Raw genomic sequence first — 21252 nt, 5'->3', positions numbered from 1 at the left:
AACAGGTTTTCACCTGTTGGTGTAAGAACAATATTTAAGTCTTACTACTGCTTTTCTAATGTTGAACTTTGTCCACAACAAATTTAAACAGATTTAAATGTAATTTTTGATATTTATGGTACAAGCTTCTCATCTGGTACACATTTGCCAAAGACTACACCTCTACTTTATTTTGTCATTCACTTGAGTCTTGGGCTTTCTAATGTATGCCTGGTAATAAAAGTTAGAAAACAGACAAGTCATGGTCATACCATACAGAATGCTATATACACAGAAATGGTGATATGCATAACCAATGCTGGCTTGTACAAAGCCAATCAAAAACTGGAATATTTGTAACTGCGTCAGGTTTTTCTTCCACTGAGGAGGATTTCCTGGGGACAAGGCTGTTAACCCATAATAGAAATAAAGAACAACATGAACGAAGGAGTTTAATCCCAAAAACACAGCGATGGCAGGCCATGGGTAATGATGATATGCTACATCACTCAGAAGTAAGATGGAGGAATGGTGGTAAACATGGAGAAATGAGATCTGTCGCTGTTTGTGACGGAGTACCATGAAGACAGTGTCCAACAGTTCCAAATTTTTTGTCATCCAATAAGCCCAAAAGAATGGCAAGATGGCCGAGGTGGACTCACGGTGAAATGTGGAGCCACTTTTGTAAATTGCATAGACAAAACCGACCAGTGTGTATGCACTGACACAACTGCATGCAAAATTGTACACTATTAATACCTGAAAAAAAAAGGGAAAAACTTCAGTTTCATGACTTTATTTATCTCCATTTGAATAGTTAACAATGATACTTCATGCACCCGCAAAGGTTTCTTGCTATTATTTTCATTTCAAAAACAACAAAAATATTTGTTTAAAACAGTTAAAAGTTTACACATTTTACAAAAACACAATCATGCCACCTATTTAAAGAGGCTTGGGACATAAGAAACAAATTTCTTGTAATTTTATTATATAACTAACATCCTCTGAATTAATGAAGCCGTAAAGTGTATTTTCGGCTAGAGTGACGATCAGTAAAAATATTAAATCAGCCATTCCGTGTATACTTTGTGCACTCTGCTGACCAATGGTAAGACATTTTTTGGGAATGGTTGTCATTGTTGAGTGATGGCTAAATGTGACATGTTTGTACTTACTGGTCTGAGGTTGAGCGGCGAGGAGATCCTTTGCCATAGAGGTGATAAGGCCACCAGCAGCAGGTAAAAACAGAACAGAGGGAAAGTCTGTAGTCTGACAGTAACCTTCAAAAAGTACTGAATGTTATCCACTGTAGTTGTCATTGTGCCCTATTAAAATCAAGAAAAAAACAGCAAATCAGGATATTTAAAAATTTAATACATCATAAAGTTGTTTTATACCTTTTTAGAGCAAAACACGATGAACTAAATTTTACACTGCATCCATGTCATCCAAAAGTTCATTTCTCCCTGCCTCTATGTATGGTTTTCAGTATCTTTAACACTTTTTCTACTTTTGATTTTTTTATTATTTTTTTTTGATTGGTGTTTTACGCCGTACTCAAGAATAGTTCAAGAATATTTTCACGACGGCGGCCACCATTATGGTGGGTGGAAACCGGGCATAATTCGGGGGAAACTCACGACCATCCGCAGGTAGTGCCAGACCTTCCCACATACGGCCGGAGAGAAAGCCAGCATGAGCTTGACTTGAACTCACAGCGACCGCATTGGTGAGAGACTCCTGGGTCATTACGCTGCGCTAGCGCGCTAACCAACTGAGCCACAGAGGCCTCTTCTACTTTTGATTTAAGGGACCACACTGAGCCAAAGTGATGTTTACACATGTTAGAATGTACATCGAAATGTTGCAAACCAATAAATCCGAAGTTGTTATCCATATACAAACTCTGGGATGTAAATACTTGACGACTCCTAAAATATGCCAAAGCCACTTGTCATGAATATAACCGCAACATACATGATCTGCATATTCTTCTGCATCATACATTTTAAAGTTAAAGCAGCTATCCAACAGTATTTTACCTATATTGGTGAAGGATAAGTGGTCTTCAACAAACGGCCACACAAGCACCCCTTATCACCAAGGCTTCACAATGAATTACAGCAAATGAAAGGCCACCTCAAACCAATAGACTATCAGACTTGCACAGCTAAAAAGAGGATTTGTGACAATTGTGCATTTCGGTTTGTTCAGTGTGGTCCATAAAGTGCACAGCGGGTACATTAATCTCCATCTGAACTTTAGTGGGTTCAGCAGGCCTGTCACTGACCCCCAAGACATGGAAATACCTAGTCAGAGTACATTAACTGTTGGTTGATGAACATTTGGATACAGTATATTCATAGCTGCATGACACCTTTATGCTTTTCTGCTCACTATTAAATTTTTAACTTATGTCAAATTTTTCCGTGGTATAATACCTTAGAAATGCTAACAGTGAGGTACTGCCCAGTCCCGGATATGATGCCCATTTTAAGCTGCTGACTTGGCAAATCTACATGTGCTACCCATACAGGCTTCTTCATATATACAAGGTGAATGTATATTAACACCAACATACAAAAATCTAATTAATATCCAGCCCGACCCCAAAAGATTGGCCTACACGCAGATCATCCCGAACAGACATGGCAGATAACCATCTGTTGTCGATATTAATTATTTCTCATGGTTGCTAATGTTTCCATACACCTTTCCTTGATAGTAAAGTTAACCTACAACTCACTGTTTGTCAGTCGCTGCATATACTGACTGGCTGATATCTGGGACACATATGACTGAAACGAAACATCATGCAAGTAAAGCGACTTTCACCTGAGTATGATGAGGTTAAAATGATGGTTCGTGCGTCGTCTCCGTGAGATCTAAGGCTGCTTAGCCGGACACCTTATCGCATGACTCTGTACATAGGGCTACACTCCACAATTTACTGCAACCTCGAGATGTGCACCTTTCGCCACGCCCTGGTTGACTTCCCTGCTGCACACCTGAAATAACACGGCAAAAAGAGCTCTTAAAAGGGAGCTAACTCAGGAAATGCAATCACTTTTCTATATATAACTTTATAACTCCATTAAATACCAATTAATGTGGTCGACCTGGAAAATAATACTAAATCAGTTTATTAATTAATCATTGAGTTGTATGATCGATCAGTCCATTAATCAGTTGATTACTCATTGGATCAGCCATATATACCATTACTGTAATCTTTCCTAAAACACTTCCATTGGATAAGTGCAGTGGTATATATATGCACTGTTGAACCACAAGTTTATAAGTCTATCATTAACATGGTGTAGCATTGTCTATGACATGATCAGAATTAACCATCCACGAAAAATGCACTCATCACGTACGTAACACTGGGTGGAAATGCTCTATTGCTTAAGGTATGCGTAAGAAGTCAACATCATTTTGGTCTAAAGAAAAAGCAAATAGGCCTATGTATATATACATGACTGTTTGGGAGGCCCATGTTACATGCAGCTGGATTTTGAGTCAAACAGTTGATGTTATGGATAAGAATGGCCACGTGTTTTCTCGCCACGCCCCCTTTTCACAATATTCTCATCTCTGTGCGGAGTTTGTAGACGCCACGTAACATACGCATGCCCAGAACACCGGAAACACGACGACAAGGATTCCCCGAATGTCGGCGTACGCAAAGAGATGGACTATCTGAGAAAATATCTGACCGGTCCTCAAGCCGAAGGCCAGCCCAGTGGGGCGGAAACGGTAAACAATCACCTTAAGTTTTTGTAACAAGACGGCAAATAAAACCACCCAGTATGGTTTAAAACCATGCCTAATGCTGCCAAATGATACCGATGACAAACTGTTTGATTGTCGCCGGTTCGGATGACATTAACATTGCACTTATTACAACCTGGGTCTAATAGAAGTTACAACTGTTATATTATTCCCGGCTACAACATTGTCTGTAGGTCTACAGAAGTAGATGGAGTCACTCTTGAAATGTTCTCACATATTACCACATTTCTGGTAATTAGCATTCGCGAGAAGTGTGTTTGATGATATCTGTATGGTTTACGATGAGAAGGACACTAGTAGTCCGAGATTCCTCTGACGTTAGTTTTGGCAAAATTGTGTTCGGTCTGGGATGGCCCCAAGCGAACGTCAGAGAATGCTCCATTTAAAAATATGATGCGGTCATATTTGTTTGCCAAGCCTAATGTCAGAGCAGTCTCGTACTAGACACCACTAACGCTGAATGTTGACTGAGTATATAACATACGCCCAAGTGCGAATGCAGTGCTTGCAAAACTAAATGTGTCAGCATACAGTAAATAACACACTTTACCCTATTTTTCCCCATCATCCATTTTTATGCAGGTTGTCTGTTTAGGAAATTGAAGGCTTAATATGCACTGTAGCAGTTCGCAAAATTTTGTTGGTATAACATATTGCAAACAGCATCCCAAAGTTGGCAAAAGAAGCAATTTTTAAGAAAAATAAGTAAGTCTGCACAACATAATATGGTACACAGCATTATATGAAGTTGGGATCCTGTGTGAATGAAGATATAAAGCTAGCACTCTACCCTAGCTGTGGAATGGGCCTGAAAATTGCAAGGGTTACATGCATGTATAGTAGTTACAGCACTGTCCCCCTCATAATTATGTTCATGGAAAAAGAGTTACAGAGTGAAAGGTAACAAAATATGGTGGGTAACTTACCTGTTAAACTATCTGTTGTTAGTTAAAGTTAACATTAAAGCTATTACTTTCATGGCCTTGCTACAAGTATATAGTTATCCACCATGGCTTGCTTATAATAAGCACTATTATTTCTGCTCCATTCATGTTACTGAAATCTGCCATAATTCCATATTGCCTTATTTTGGATTGGACTGAATCTTAATGTTTGCAGATTTACTCTGTAAATCTGCGTTCATCAGTATATATAAAATAGAAGAGCTGCAGTACTGTGTCCACATGCACGTGTACATAAGAGAAACTAGTCTGAGGACGATGACAGCATACTGCCTGACAACTTGGTATGTTCATGGTCAGAGTGGTGTACATTTATGAATTTTATGAGGGAGCTACATAAAAGTCACATTTTTAGAATTTTTTTAAAGCCAGCATGTGGACATCTTGTGTCTTTCACCTGGTTAACATTTCTGTTGTATACACTCCTGATTATATTTAGAACAAGCCAAGTTGTCAGGTGGTATGAAGAGAATGAAAATTGTTCCACCTCCCTCTGGTGCACTAATTTTCCCAGATATTGAGATGTGTAACAAGAAATCAGGTGTCAATGGCCTTAAATTTTATTATTGGGTTCATACCAGAAATCACTGAAACATGGAATACAGCCACCTGTAGCCTCACTTTCACTCCCCTGATACCTCGCATAGATTCATATGTGCCCTTTACATCACTCTCTAAGTGAAACAAAGTAAGGCTGTTATGTTCTCCATGATCTTTGTTCACCTGGAAAGCTGTACACGGCCTGTACACAAAGTAATGCATGGGAGGTGATATTTTGGAAATGTGTCCAGTGACACCACATTAGATTTTTATGAGCTCAGACTAGGGATGTTGGCAAGGTTTATGAAATGTAATACTTGTTTAGAACAGTGAAGATCAAAAAAAATCTTGATGTTTATTTACCAGTAGTGATGCAGTGTAGATTATGGTAAGGGCCTGAAGGGGCATGGTGTTGGTTTATCCAGTGCAGATCCAGATACACTTACCTCTACAGTTGGGTTTTAAAGATCATAAAGTGTGAGGTGAGGTGAGAGGTGCAGCCACATCATGACCAGACTCCTAATGATACGCTGACAATGGCATGTATTTAAGTGCCTAGTGTATCTACACTGACAAGTGAAGCTGGTACTCACTCGACCTGACTAATGGCTTAACCCTTGACCAGTAAGGTTTTATTTGAATCTAGGTGTGGGTGGTGAGGCTGTGGCATTACAACCAGTCAAAGGGTGGCAAATTCCATCATGTTCTGCCTTATTGCCTCACATGTTATGGCATCATTATTACTGCGGCTCCTTTATTAGTGTTGTACATGTATTTTGTTGCAGGTGGAGAGGCTTTGTGACAGAGCTCAGTCCTCAACACTACTGGATGACAGGCGAGATGCAGTTCGGGCACTCAAAGCCCTGTCTCGGGTAAATGTTCTGAAAAATGATAAATGTTTGTCTATTCTTGTTGATGATGACATGATGATTCTTCAACTTTTTCAACCACCTCTGCAACTGATATTTTGAAACATTCTGAGATAGCTATGGGGTGTAGAGAACTAATTTGCACAGCTTTATAAAGCTTGTATCTTATGTGACTAAAGTGAATAATTTTGGCATCATCTTGATAATAATTGTATGCTTAAATTTCACAAAAAGAAAAGAAGTGCTTTAGTGGTTGAAGAGGTTGTAGATTTACAGTACATGTATTATTATATATACATGTGTCTTTGTATGTTATACAATTCTTTATTGTCATGCGCTAAAGGATACATGCTACAGGTTTCTATGTAAGTTTGAATACTAGTATCTCATATCTGAATTTTTGCATTTTTTTACCCCAAGCTGTAGTTTAGTCCTTTTGAAATAATGTCATTGGTTTTTTTCCTTTCAGAAATTCCGCCTTGAAGTCGGTACACAGGCAATGGACATACTCAGAAATGTCCTTGAAACTGACAGGTATGTGATACCTGGTGCTTTACACCTGTAAAGTGGAAATATTTATTTGTTCATTTGATTGGTGTTTTATGCTGTACTCAAGAATATTTCATTTCTACGATGGCAGCAAGCATTATAGCGGGAGGAAACCCACGACAATCTACAATCCACAAACCTCCAGAGAGGAAGCCAACATGAGTTAGACTTGAACTCACATCAATTGCATTGGTGAGAGGCTTCTGGGTCATTGCGCCGCACTTGCATGCTAACAGGCTCGGGCATAGAGTCATCTAAAGTGGAAGTAGATGCATTTGTATACAGTCATTCCTTGAGGAATATATATTGTGGATAGAAAATTATACATGTTACAGTAACTTATGTGCGCTTGTTTTGTGCAGGTAAATGTGTTAGTTTAAAATGTGTTTATTGTATCTTTGCCTCTTTGTTTTCTGAAGAAATTGGCTTTAATTTAACTCAATGGATGTGACCTTTTCTTTCTCTAAGAAATGACGCAGAGATAACAGGCTATGCTCTGGACACCCTGTGTAACATCATGAGTAATGAACCTATGGAGGAGGGTGAGTCGTCTTAGAAATTAGATAGAAAGAAAAACTGATGTAGCAGAATTCTTTCATTCAAATTATTTTGTTGGACTCAACTTTTGCTCACTAGTGTTTTTTTCATGATGAGCTTAAGATGTATATGTGATCCAGTTACCTTCAACATACGAACTCAACCGTAGTACACAAAGTGAACTACATGTATGCACAAATACTTGCAGATTTGATATATCAAACAGAGTTAATCTTTTTATGAGTCAAATTCATATATATTAAATGTTATTGCCCAGAAGATAATAATTGATCTTTAATCAATTCCATGTACATGTGTGTACATGTACTTCTACTATGTTTTCTGCTCAGTCAGAATCATAAATAAATGGTAATATGTGTAAGATAATCTTTAGTCTATCTTCAGTTACATATACTTGTATAGATTTCTGCTATGTTAAATTGTTTCAGTGTTTAGGTTCACTGTCCTGACCATGCTTATACTTCTTATTCTGCAGAGGATGAAATTCCTAATCATTTACCAGAAGATCTTGGTGGACAGTTCACGGAAATATTTATCAAAAATACAGACAGTGTTTCTCTCCTCTTGTCATTGCTGGAGGTAAGTTCAGTGAAAGTTTTGCATTTGTAGAATTGCATTAGTCATAGTTCGTGTTATTATGGTGTATGACGTATGATTAATCCTCTTGTAAATTGTAATGTTAACTTCCAATAGTGTATCCTGCAGGTCTTTGGGTGCACTGTTTTTTTTATGTTTATATCAGTGGATTTTGGTGTTCACCAATGATTCATCAAAACAATTCTTCTCTTATTTAGGACTGAAATAATCATTAGAAAGAAGGAAAATCTGTATCTGTATTTCCAAATTTTCCCGTGTCAGGAATATGACTTTCATGTTCGATGGCCAACCGTTAAACTTCTGACCATCCTGCTGACCAATCGTGGTAAGGAAATGCAGGAGATTGTACTGGTCAGTCCTATGGGAGTGTACAAGCTGATGGACCTGCTTGTGGACAGCAGGGAAATCATCCGCAATGATGTAAGTCGTTTAAACTACAGATGTTTTCACACTGTCATGAATCTAGTATGTGAAATATTTGTCATAGATTAGGTCAACTGAGTGGAAGTACAACCTGTCTGGTTTGGTGATACATGACATCACCCAGATTTTGAATTTAATAGGTCAAGTTGAACTCATACAAATCCTCCTCACCATAATGTTGGTCGCCGTGGTATATGTGAAATATAGTACGGCATAAAACAGCAATCAAATAAATCCAAAAAATCATAGTAGGATCTAGTTACTCTCTCATACTTTTTAATTTTCTTAACTGGCATTGTATTTTATTGTCTTCTTAATTTAAACATCAAATGTAACCATTTGCAAAATAAGACTTTCTAGAATTATAAAAATATGGATTTCTTGTTGGAATCAATGTTCAGAGTTAATGTGGTATTTGTCCCTTGTTTTTTTGCTGTTGTGAATGTGCAGTGTTTTCCATGCTTTGGTTACAGGCCTTGTTATTACTCATCCAGCTGACAAAGGGCAATGCAAACCTGCAGAAAATTGTGGCCTTTGAGAATGCATTTGGCAGGTTATTAGATATTATTCACGAGGAGGGAAACAGTGATGGAGGTAGGTTGTGAGATAAGTTACTGAATTCCGCTTTCAGCAGCATGTTAAATTTGAAGCATACACGATGCTTGTCTTTTAAATGCTTGTTCCCCCAAGACATGGGTTCAGCCCCTTCTAGGTCAGGGAATTTTCCTACTTCCATTGCACATGGGGCCTTGGAAGGAGAACCCACTCCAAAACATAGCTAATGTACTCTGGTCAGTCATTATTAAAGTCAGTACATGTTTCTGTTTTTTCCTTTTCTTTTCTCGTTAATATTTCTCGTTAAAATTCATGTGGTGGATTAACCCAGATTATTGTATTATTAGTGTGCCCTTTTAAGTTCCGTGTACGATAACATGTGATTGAGAAAATAAAGTTGTGTGACCATGTACATCATGTTCATTTAATGTGAGAAGATTCATGAAGTACAGAATATCTCATGATTTACAGAATATTTCATGAATTACACAATGTTATAAACTGTGATTTCAGATAGGAAGCTTGTTTATCATAGCACAAATCGTTCAATAAGTCTTGTCTCGTTTGTGTTGTCAGGTATCGTGGTTGAGGACTGTTTGCTGCTCTTGACCAATCTTCTTCGGAACAATTCCTCCAATCAGAACTTCTTTAAAGAGGGCAGCTATATACAGAAATTAACACCATTTTTTCAACTGGAATCAGGAGAAATGAACACACAGGGGGGATGGTCAGCTCAGAAAGTCACCAATATACATCTAATGCTACAGGTACATTTCAGTTTAACATAGGTTATATCTAGAAAGATACAAGGTTATAATCACTGTTAAATATTGCTCCATGCAGTTTGTGCACTGATGACGTGTTACTTTTCATCAGATCCTAAAATACATGGCTAAGATAGATTTTCACAAGTGGAGAAAAAAATGTTGCCATTGAAGATACAATCCTACCTGTAATACATCTGTCAGTTACTGATACATAGTGATAATTAGGTAATAATCATATGCTTCCAGTGCCTTATGGCAGAGTGGAAATATTTACCTCACCATCATATCTGTCCTCATGGAGTAGTAAATCCTTTGTTGTTGTCATCTCTGTCCTCTATATGTGTACCTGTCTCTCCTAACTGCCTGGTGTTGTTTTCCAGGTTGTCCGTACTTTGGTATCTCCTAATAACCCTCAGCAGCAGACAGTGGCCTGTCAGAAGGTGATGAACACATGTGGTACGTAGTTACATGTATAAATCACAGCCTTCTCACATAAAAGAGAATATGGGAAATTGGCTGTCAGAAGTTGATGAACACATGTGGTACGTAGTTACATGTATAAATCACAGTCTTCTCACATAAAAGAGAATATGGGAAACTGTGGCTGTCAGAAGTTGATGAACACATGTGGTAAGTAGTTGGAGATCGTGGCCTTCTCACATAAAATAGCACATTGCAAGCTAGGTTATATTTGGTTTCCATGGCAACCTCCTTGACTTATGCGTTCTACAGATGATGTGTTTTTCTGTTAGCATGGATACGTTTAAAGATATAATTAATCTAGTTCTGTGTTTTCTATTTAAGGTTTACTACAGTTGTTATGCAGCATACTAATGGCAAGCGGTGTCCCTGCAGATGTCTTGACTGAGGTAATAGTTTGACAAATCTTTGATCAAACACACTTCCTGATATTTAGTTTTGTGCACCCTCATACTTGTACGATATAGAAATCGGTACATTAAATCCATTGCCAGTGTTAGATCTATACGTATGTATGTTTATTATGGTTTTAACACAAGTTAACTGAGGGACATGGATGGCTCAGATTGTAAAGCACTATCTCGCTGCTATTATCAGGCCCTTGAACATTGAGGTAGTATGATCAGATCCAGCTCACAATGTTACATCAGCAGCTTGTAAGTCAAGAATTTTGTCAGGCACTTGCCGAAGGTTGGTGGTTTAAACCTGACTTTCGTAAGTAAAATAGTTTATGAACTAAGGTTGTTTCTTCCTCTTTCAGACCATCAACACTGTGTCAGAAGTCATTCGGGGAAATTTATCCAATCAGGAGTACTTTGCTTCAGTCATGGCTCCATCCAGTCCACCAAGGTGAGGCTTTTCTCTTGTTAAGCATGTGGCAACTGAAGAAAAACTGTCCGTACACAATTTTACAGATTGTTTGTACACCTTTCCTTTGTTACAAGGCTCTTGTTGGTACAAGTCTTTGGGCCGCATTATGAGTAAGATGTTTTGTACAAGAGTCCTTGGCTCATAATAGCCTGTCACATTTTGATTATATGAATATTTATTAGGTATTGTCAGAACTGGATGCTAATTTAAGACAAGTACCTTGCTCAACAGTTCAAAAAGATACATCTGGAAGTTTTCTACGCTGAAAGTAAAAGAAAGCTTAAATGTAAACTAAGGTTCACCATACAGACAACTGAAAACTATGCGTAAAAATACTTTAATTTTTTTTTTCAGATTTTTCTTAAGAGTGTTGAAAGGTATTCAAATATTTGAATACTATGGTAGGCTTTATGAGCCATACTGGTGATATCTAGGAACCCTGATGTTTTTTTTCCTGATGTTCACCAGAAAGAAGGAATTTTTGGGAACATTACTTCAGTTATCTTTTACTCATGGGTAAAAAGAGTTATTCCAACATTTCGGTCGGGATATAGAGTTGGAAAAACTTCCTGTGATGTCAGAGTTCCTAAACTCTGATAGTATGGACTGTAAAGCCTACCGTAGAATTCAAATGTTTGGATGTCTTTAACTCTTTTCACACAAAAAAATCTAAAAAAATAAATGAAAGTATATTTATACATAGTTTTTAAGTGGTCTATTTAGTGATGCCTACTTCGATTTTTGGATTTTTTTTTTTTTTTTTTGATTGGTGTTTTACGCCGTACTCAAGAATATTTCACTTATACGACGGCGGCCAGCATTATGGTGGGTGGAAACCGGGCAGAGCCCGGCGGAAACCCACGACCATCTGCAGGTTGCTGGCAGACCTTCCCACGTACGGCCGGAGAGGAAGCCAGCATGAGCTGGTCTTGAACTCACAGCGACCGCATTGGTGAGAGGCTTCTGGGTCACTACGCTGCGCTAGCGCGCTAACCGACTGAGCCACGGAGGCCCCGTTCGATTTTTGGAGGACTTCTCCTTGAAGTCTTTGAAACTATGTACACACATATGCAACAACAACAACACAAGTTGGGAGGACACTTGTGCAAAAGCATTGTAATGAACAATATGTTGTAATGAGTAATGAAACATGGAAGATGTTATTATCAAGGAGGGGTGAGCAAACTAGAAGATTGAAGAATGACAGTAAATGTAGCGTTGTCTCAGATGAGTGACTGCCGTTTAACAAAGAGAACATTGACAAACTACTGTAATGATTGAGTTGTCTCTGAAGTGTGACTTTTGTATTTAACAGGCCTGCCATTGTTGTGTTGTTGATGTCCATGGTGAATGAGAAGCAGCCATTTGTTCTGCGATGTGCAGTGCTCTACTGTTTCCAGTCCTTCCTCTATAAGAATGAAGTGGGCCAGTCTCAGATAGTTCAGACTCTTCTCCCCAGCTCAGCAGATGGTACGTTCTGAGTACTGGCAGGCTTGACTGGAGAATATTCTGTTGTTTCCTTCTAGTTCACTTACCGTTTTTAAGGTTGTCTCCTTGAATCATTGCTTATTGCATGATATTGCATTAGGGGGTTTTCGAGGCTGAAGTGGTTAGCCCAGGAGCCTCAGGAGTAACCTAAGGATGGTTGTGGGTTTTCCCCTGGCTCTGGCCATTTCCCTCCCATCATAATTGTGGCAGCTGTCGCATAAATGAAATATTTAATATAAATAATATACCTGCGGATGGTCGTGGGTTTCCCCCCCAGTTTCCCTCCACCATAATGCTGCCTGCCGTCATATAAGTGAAATATTGTTGAGTACAGCGTAAAACACCAATCAAATAAATAAATAAAATCAAAAGGATGGGAGTGAAGATATATTTAGACAGTTTTTCTACATGCTGCTTTACTCCCTCTTTTGCTCAGTGAACACAATAACAGCAGGTCAGTTGTTATGTGGAGGGCTGTTCAGTGCAGACTCCTTGTCTAACTGGTTTGCTGCTGTGGCCTTGCTTCATGCCATCCTGGAAAACCCCACTCAGAAGGAACAGCTGTTGAGGGTACAGCTGGCCACCAGTGTGGGGAATCCCCCAGTCTCCCTACTTCAGCAGTGCTGCAACATGCTGGCTCAGGTTAGTATTGATGTATTGATGTGCCTGGAAAACTGAATGATTATGAAGCTTAACATGTTACAGTAAACATGGTAGTAGGTGCATTGATCATGTAAGTTTTATGGATAATTTGCTTGAGAGAGGAACATGGTTATATAAGAAAGAGAAATTGTGTTTTCATATGAAATGTGAGCAGTAAACAAACTATAAGTTGCTTGAATGCTTCACCAGCTAATCAACCCACAAACCTGCTATACAAACCATAGTACTCAATGGTTAGGGTAATGATGTGCCTTGAAAGCGTAATGGCTGCCATGTAGCTTAGCATGTCATACTAAAGCTGTTATTTTGTTCTCAGATACATAAATTGATGATTTGCTTGAAAAAAGATTTTATCTTTGTATGAATTGGGTAGAGTAAATGACTGATAATTTAATGGACTTCTTCACCAACTACTAACCCTCCTCAAACTTTTGACAGAAAGATGATTAATTGATAACAAATCACATGAAAACCTGTGAGGGTTAATGTTGATCACGAGATATTTCACGTGATCATTCACTGCCACAGTATAGCAGGGTGATGTGAAATTATACGTAATGTATTGTTAATGAATTTTATTTTATGTAAATAGTTCATGATGCTTTCAGAGAAGTCAAGAGACTGTATGATCAACACAAAAAAATGTTTAATGTGGGATTACATGGATGTAATAATTGTCAGTGTGATTGTTTCATTATCCTCTTTTATTAGCTGAAGATTAACTCCTTTGTCTTTAATTATCAGGGTGGGAAGATCCAGACTCGGGTGGGCTTGTTGATGTTGCTGTGTGGCTGGACAGCTAACTGCCCTATAGCTGTCACTCACTTTCTCCACAACACTGCCAACGTGCCTTATGTATCCTTTGTATGTTGTTTGGTCATGATACAGACCAGTGGAAGTCAACAGTCCATATTTCCTGGGGAATTTTAACACAGACTGCGAACTCATGAGATTGGTTGCTTGACATGATCCTCCAGATTTCACATCACATCGTAGAGGGTTAAACAGGCTAAGAGAACTATCAGGTTACTTGATTAGCAGTATTGAAATGGAATAGCTGAAGTAAGTGCATCTCTCCCTTAATACTTGTACCAGTAGTTGTTTACTTGGAGAGATTGGTAAATCTGCCTTGTACACAGAATGCCTGGTAAGATTACCCAGACAAAGTTTCAACTGTAACTGTATTCAAGTGTAAGGATTTATCTGTGGATGACCTCATTTGTGAATGAGCTTATCTGCAGATGATCAAGTCTGTGGATCACATGTTGTCTAACAATAACCTTCTTATGCGCAGTTAGCAGCTTACAAAAATAGATTGTTTGTCTTGTGAACTTAACTATCTTGAATCACTGTGTATGACAGATTTCTTGTCAGTTTTGACTTGTGGACCTTGAAATTAGAAGAATTCATTGCTGCCTTAGTGAGTGTAGAAATTCTGAATGTCCTTAACACTGCTACAGTTAATTAGCCAGGTGTCCTCATCAGAAGGGGAGGAGCAAGAGGTCTTAGCACAGGGGCTCTGTGCTTTCTTATTGGGTATATCTATCCTCTACAATAATGAGGAGAATGATACCTTCAACAGGTAAAGTTCTGCATCTCTATAGTTAAGATACATGTTCTTTGTACTGAATTTATGGTTTTTCAGGCTGGTTTCTTCCAGTTTCTTTATTATTAAATTGGATTTTGGCATCGTAAAAATTTTTAAAGCGGAAAAAAATGTCCATATATTGGGCTATATGTACATGGGATAGAATCAGTTGTTTTGTGATCTTTTGGAAGTTGGTCACTCTTGTGTATCATTTTAGAAAAGCATGTAACATGGGCCATATGAATAAATTGTCATGAGTTGCTTGGGAGAATGCCTGTGCCATGTTGTGTAATATCCTCGTTACTTGTGCAGTTTCGTGTCTCCTAACTAAACACCATATTAGGATGGTTACTGTTGTGTATTGTGTCAATTGTGTAAGCTGCTATAAATGTGTTTATGTTTTCTTTGTTTTTAACAGAGCTTCATTACAACAGATCATAGAAAAACGAATTGGAATGGAAACGTTCAATGACAAACTGACTCAAGTATACAAAAATGAGAGTTATACCAAAGCTGCCAAAAAACCGCATCTGAACTACAAACAGCCAAACGAGGTCATGTTTGACTTTGAGTTCACCAGGTTGTTCAAGACATTAGAGAGTAGGTATAGTACATAAACCGAAAGTCTGAAATTTAAACCTAAAATTCTTTATAAAAGTGGGATAATACATTTAATTACATTCCTTGGACATAGTCAAGGGAAACTTAATACATTTCACAAACACCAAGATAACATATTGTTAGTTCAGTGTCTTAAAGCTCAATTGCGGAATTAACTAAGCTTCTTAAGGAATAAATTTTTAAAGTAAGTTTACATACTTGGTGTTAATTATAAATAATAAGTTTGTTGATGTTGCTTGTTTGTTCTGAGTGAAAACAAAGAAATATATCAGTGACAGGAGCATTCATGCATGCCAGTGACATTAATTCAATGCTGATGGGAAAGGAAATGCACTTACATGTCAGAGCATTCAGTTCCTATAAAACTAAGATCTATGAGGTTGTGTGCTTGACACCAGCTCTCTCTCTGCTACACGAGAGGTTTTAAGTGGGGAGGTTTGTCATGTGCCTAACGAAGGTCAGTGGATTTCTCCAGGTGCTTCCGTTTTCCTCCACCAGTAAACCTGACTGCCATCTTGTAAGTAAGTTCTGGAATGCAGCGTTAAAGACCAGCCAAACAAATAAATCAATGTATGTTTATCGTGATCTTTCAGTTGAAGTATTGCGGGCAGTCAAGCCTGAGGGAAAGGATGCGGAGGAGAGAAGGAAGAAAATGGCCAGTTTAAAAGAACATGAGAGTATAGTTGACCAGTACAAAGGCTTGATTAAAGAACAGGTACTTTCCTTGTGTTATGCTGATCTATTCGCCCATGGCATGGAATTAAGCCTAAAATTCTTCATCATTTTGATAGATTGGAGTATGAAAGTCTTTCGATTTGATTTACTTGTGACCATTTCTTTCAAACTCTCGTTTTCATATTTGTTAATTCTTCCTCTTGTGTTATAGCAAAAGATTTTTTTTGGTAGATGTTACCTAGCCTTTTAAAATGCCAATACCTTGAAATGAGGTACCCTCTTATAACTGTTGATGTATACTAGATGCCTTGCCTGTGGTAACCTCCTTTTTAGAGTGTAATTCCATCATATAAGGATTTGTATTTGTGTGTTTTTCAGGACGAACAGTTAAATACAACTAAACAGGAATTACGCGAACTAAAGGATAAACATGAGAAAGATGTGAAAGAATTAGAGCAGTTAAGAGACCAAGTACAGCAGCTGAAGGATCAAAATGCTCTCATCAAAGCCCAGAAAGGTAACATTTAACACACGACAAACAAGTGGAGGAATTTAACTTGTGCTGAATCAAACCTTCTGGGGAAAGGTGTATGATGATTCATGTAAGACAAATCTCAAAAGATCAAGAATCTTCCGCCGTTTACTTTCTCACAAAATGGTAGCTGACCCCTTTGATACAATTATTATGATGAGAGGAAACCTACTAAACAAATCAGATGGGAAATGTGTGCATGTATTGTGCCACTTTACAATTGCCATATACATTTTGTTCATCTGGCCATCTAGCCAGTTTAGATGAATGAACAACTAAACTTCTCAGATATTTATTTAATAAGAGCGCATAAGAAGAACATGTGTTACTATAAAAAGCAGGAGTGTTTAAAAATGGTATGTATATATTGTTAGTATCTATGCTGATATAGCGTTTTTGCTTTTCCAGAACTTTACATTTCCTATGAATTTTAGGTTCACAGGGTGTCCCTGTATTGGATAACAACAAGCAGTCTGAAGATGTGAGCAGGTTAAAAGAAGAAGTAGAGTCCTTAAAGGCACAAATAGGAGAGAAAGATAGTGTTATAGAAAAATTGGTGAGTTGGAGTTTGACAGGTGCACCTGTACCAAAGCAGCTGAGCTCCTCCAAATCATTTTTATTCCACTATAAACTGTGTATCATTGTAGACAGTACAGGGAAGAGACAAACTCAAGTGCTACCTGTAAATGGACCTCAGTGCATGAAAATTGACGAAATAATGCAGAGGTTTAATATGTTTAAAAAAGCTAGAAAATGTCACCTTGATATATATTACAAACAGGTTGAAAAGTAATGTTAAAATGTGTAGGAACTGAAATGTGCAATAACAGAATAACAGAAAGTCATTTGAGAATTTTTGACTGGGAAGAATGATTGAAGAAAAAGTTTGATATTTGTATAAAGATATTTTGTTTTCTTTTTGTACTGTAGAGAAATGATTTGTCAGTGAGTGAGGCTCGTGTCCTGGCCCAGACCATAGAGAGTGATGAGAACAAGGAGAACAACCCCAGTGAGGTAGCTGTCCTACAGAGCACTGTGGAGAAGACAAACGCTGAGCTACAGGACACACGCAAATCCCTCACTGACAGACAGGAGGAGGTCTCCAGGCTGTCTTCACGAGTAGCCATGTTAGAGAAAGAAAAATCAGAGCTGGTAAGCATCGTGAAGTTTGTGGAAACATTTGATGTTCATGCCAGCTTTTGAACAGGAATGTGACTGGTATTTTTATTTATTTATTTACTACTCGTTTAAGTCAATGTTTAATTCTTATTAGGGGCCTCCGTGGCTCAGTTGGTTAGCGCCCACCATGATGTTGGCCGCCGTCGTACAAGTGAAATATTCTTGAGTACGGAGTAAAACGCCAATCAAATAAATAAATAATTCTTATTATTGTAAGAACTGCAACTTTCTTTACGTTCATCTTTAAATACCTTGCTTGGGTTTCTTCAGATGTCAACCTGATTACAATCTATGTGAAATAAAAACATAAAAAACATTAAACAAAAATATTATTTTGTGGCTATGAGAACCAATGTTCACGCGATGAGACCATTATAAAGTAGCTGTCCTATTTTGCTGTTTTCAACCATAAATGCATTTTGAGAAGTGGGACTGAAGATGCTTTATATTCTCTGCTGACTTCTGCCACACCTCTCAGAGGTTTTGACACAGTGCCTGTATGTGTGTTGTAGGTCCAAAGGCTGTCAGAACAACCCAGTGAACAAGCTACAAATACGTCAGAGTTGGATGCTAAAGTTGCCAGCCTAACAAAGGATCTGGAGAACATCAGACAAGAGAAGGAAAGTCTACAAAAGAGATTACAGGCTTCAGAAGATGAAAAATCATCATTAAATGATAAAATACAGGTACATTGTAACAACTTCAGCACCTATTTTTCAGCTTTTCTCTAAAACCAGCTTAGTGTTAATATCTGAGTTTGCATGTGTTAGTTTTGGTATCCAGAGATTCACTAGACTGTAAGAGTCCAGTGCTGTCAAATGTGAAATAAGTAAGTTGTCTCCCCTCAACCCCTTCAAATCAATATGCCAAATTTAATGTCTGTTTTGCAAGAAACTATTATGTTTATTTAAATGGAGCTTTTATGATATAAGTGTGAAGAATCAGAAGTGGCTGCATAGGTGGGGGCATCTCTTCTGTGTAGTCAGTAAAAGGCGACAAGTGGGGTACTTGAGCACTCTGGTTTTCCCCCACCCATTAAACTGACTGCAGATGGAGAGAATTCTGGAGTGTGGTATTAAAGATTCATCAAAGAAATTTAATCATTCATCTTTATGCTTCTGCAGGAGTTAGAAAAATCAAAGGTAGCTTTAGAAGAAGAAAAAGCAGAAGCATTGGAATCCTCAGAGTCTATGAAGAAAGAACAAGATGAACTGCTGGTTTTGTTAGCTGATCAGGATGCTAAACTAGCCACTTACAAGAGCAAGTTAAAAGAGCTTGGACAAGAGGTGAGCGAGCATGTATGCTAATTTGTGTACAACTAGACATAAGTATGTGTGAAAAGTGTACAATCTGTTTTTCTTCCCACAGATACTGACGAAAGAATATGTATTATTCTTTATTAGGTTATTTAGGTTATGTAGGGGTATCGCATACCTTAGTTTGCTAATTGTTCTGATGGCATTTGTTATTTATTGCACATCTAATCGGGGAACAACCAGTGAAATTTCTGTAGCCAGTGGATTCTGCCATGTAATCTTTTAACTTTATTAGTCTTTTGTTTTTTAGCAATTTTTATTTTCATTTGTTGTAAATTTCTTTTTGCATTCACATATCTATTCCAAACTTCTGAAAAAATTTTATTCTTTTTCTGGCTCAATCTGACAGGTTGAAGATGATGATGATGATTACATGGAACATGGCGATGAAGACGATGAAGACGATGATGATGAATAGAAGACCACAGTGTGTATGTAGATATCAAACAGGCCCTAATGGCTTTATATCAAGGAGGTACTTTTAACTGGGAACAAACATTTTTAACACATGAAGACATACCTATTAATTGTTGTGTCAATTTACATGAAGTGACCAAAAGCATGGTTTGGAGTACGTTTCATGATGAATATTGAGTGTGAAAACAGGAAAGTAAATTAACGCCATTTTCCCAATGTAGACAATAACAAAAAATCAATTTCAGTCTGTGAAGAAGAGATGAATGTGAATGTTAAGGTATAACTAAGTTTCGTGAATAACTGAAGCACATGAATTCATTATATTGCATCAATAATACAGGCTATTTGTCATAGCCATGAGTGTGTGAACATAGCTCATGAAAATGGTATGTACATGTAGATAGAGCTATCTTAATTGTCATTATGGAAGAATAGTTGAGAACTTAAATCTTGACTAATGAAAGCTAAGTTTATATCACCCAAGTATATTGGATGTATATTTGTGATAAGAATGTTGGACTTGGAATCATTATCCTTATTCATTTGTGCCCCATCAGACAATAAGTTTCATGTCGGAGTCTCCCTTTTTTAACCCAACTATTTTTCATTTAAATTCTACGTAACTGTAATAACCAGTGTGTAGACACCATTTTCCAGTACAAAATTCTATGAAGCAAGGTAGCTTTTGCATGTAATGAACCTTTATGAATAGGCATTTGTTATATCAATTTTCCACTGGTTAGCTAACATTATAACAGTATGCAATATTTGCTTTTAAAGGCCCTGCTCCATTAAAAAAAAAAATCTCACGAGAGTGGTAAGATTTCAAATCATTACTTGCAGTAGTTATTGTATTTTTCAATTTGGCTTCCTTTTTATCCATATATTTACTTGCATGTTTTGTATTTACAGCCACTCCCATTTTCACTGTTTTTGTGACATGTAACATTTATGTTAAATCATCAGAATTGACAAATTTACAAGTAGATCAATATCTATGAGCAATTATAGTATGCTTACGTTAATAAACATTCATTGTTTTACTGAAGAGAAATTTACATAGCTTTTACAAAAACTATACATAATGTAAATGGATAGTTACTTCAGAAATAATAACAGCATGTATTGTCTAAGGGTGTTGGAAAAATGTGGTTTGATGACAGTTCATCTGATACAGGACGTGTATTAGTCATTCATGTTTTGAATTAAAAATCAGATTTTATTGGCTTCATTTGAATTGAAAAAGACATCCGAATGCATGTTTGTTGTGTTTGGTTGATTTTTCACCGGCAGCAGTAACTGGTGATATTAAGTTCTGTGTGTTTCTAAGGAAAGTTAAATTGTAAGTTTGCAAAAATTTTTCATCAAATTGCCCTGTTTTGGCGTCGTTTTAAAGATGCAAGTTACAGGTTTAGAGTTCCATGATGTACATATGTTAGATTCCTTAGCTTTTTCATGAAAGTGTTCATGTTGTGAACACAGCAAGCATCTTATGTTTTGTAAATGGCCAGGTTGAATGATACAGAGATTGTGACACTTTGTACACCCCCATGGCACCTTGTACAACATTTATGTTTATGTTCACCTAACTTCCTACGTGCACAGTCGTGGCACTTTTTACAATCTGTAGCACTTCATACAACCAGTGCATGGCACTTTACAAGGTGTGACAATTCCTGGAGTTCAATAGGTGCTAGAGGTCTCACGAACTCGATTCATCATGTAAATTGTACATTCAAGAAAATGGTGATGGTATTTTAATTATGTATATATTATTTATGTAAAGTTAAGTAATAAATTTAACTATGTAATGGAATGTTTTGTAA

General features: G+C 37.5%; 2 protein-coding genes across 3 annotated transcripts; one reads left to right on the top strand and one right to left on the bottom strand.

The window, feature by feature from the left end:
• LOC135475546 (very long chain fatty acid elongase 5-like) lies at nt 1–2955 on the bottom strand. 2 transcript variants are annotated; one of them, XM_064755474.1, is made up of 3 exons: nt 2818–2955; nt 1158–1307; nt 1–738 (listed from the first exon to the last, which is right to left on the bottom strand). In XM_064755474.1, the coding sequence occupies exons 2-3, from the start codon at nt 1299–1301 to the stop codon at nt 163–165; spliced, it is 720 nt and encodes a 239-aa protein (XP_064611544.1). In that variant the 5' UTR covers nt 1302–1307; nt 2818–2955; the 3' UTR covers nt 1–162. The 2 variants fall into 2 exon arrangements, with proteins under 2 accessions (XP_064611544.1, XP_064611552.1); XM_064755482.1 differs by lacking the exon at nt 2818–2955 and having other exon boundaries at nt 1158–1326.
• Nucleotides 2956–3647: 692 nt separating this feature from the next.
• LOC135468817 (general vesicular transport factor p115-like) lies at nt 3648–21252 on the top strand. The gene is made up of 23 exons (XM_064747261.1): nt 3648–3741; nt 6065–6151; nt 6618–6682; nt 7166–7239; nt 7731–7834; nt 8114–8272; nt 8749–8869; nt 9407–9597; nt 9978–10053; nt 10402–10466; nt 10838–10926; nt 12263–12417; nt 12872–13077; nt 13843–13953; nt 14559–14680; nt 15105–15286; nt 15901–16022; nt 16361–16499; nt 16949–17070; nt 17445–17666; nt 18206–18379; nt 18818–18979; nt 19359–21252. The coding sequence occupies exons 1-23, from the start codon at nt 3676–3678 to the stop codon at nt 19425–19427; spliced, it is 2883 nt and encodes a 960-aa protein (XP_064603331.1). The 5' UTR covers nt 3648–3675; the 3' UTR covers nt 19428–21252.

The sequence above is a fragment of the Liolophura sinensis genome, chromosome 1 (assembly GCF_032854445.1).
Source record: "Liolophura sinensis isolate JHLJ2023 chromosome 1, CUHK_Ljap_v2, whole genome shotgun sequence".
Lineage (NCBI taxonomy): Eukaryota > Metazoa > Mollusca > Polyplacophora > Chitonida > Chitonidae > Liolophura > Liolophura sinensis.
The sequence above is the reverse complement of the archived record's forward strand: the minus strand, read 5'-3'. Positions and strand labels throughout refer to the sequence as shown.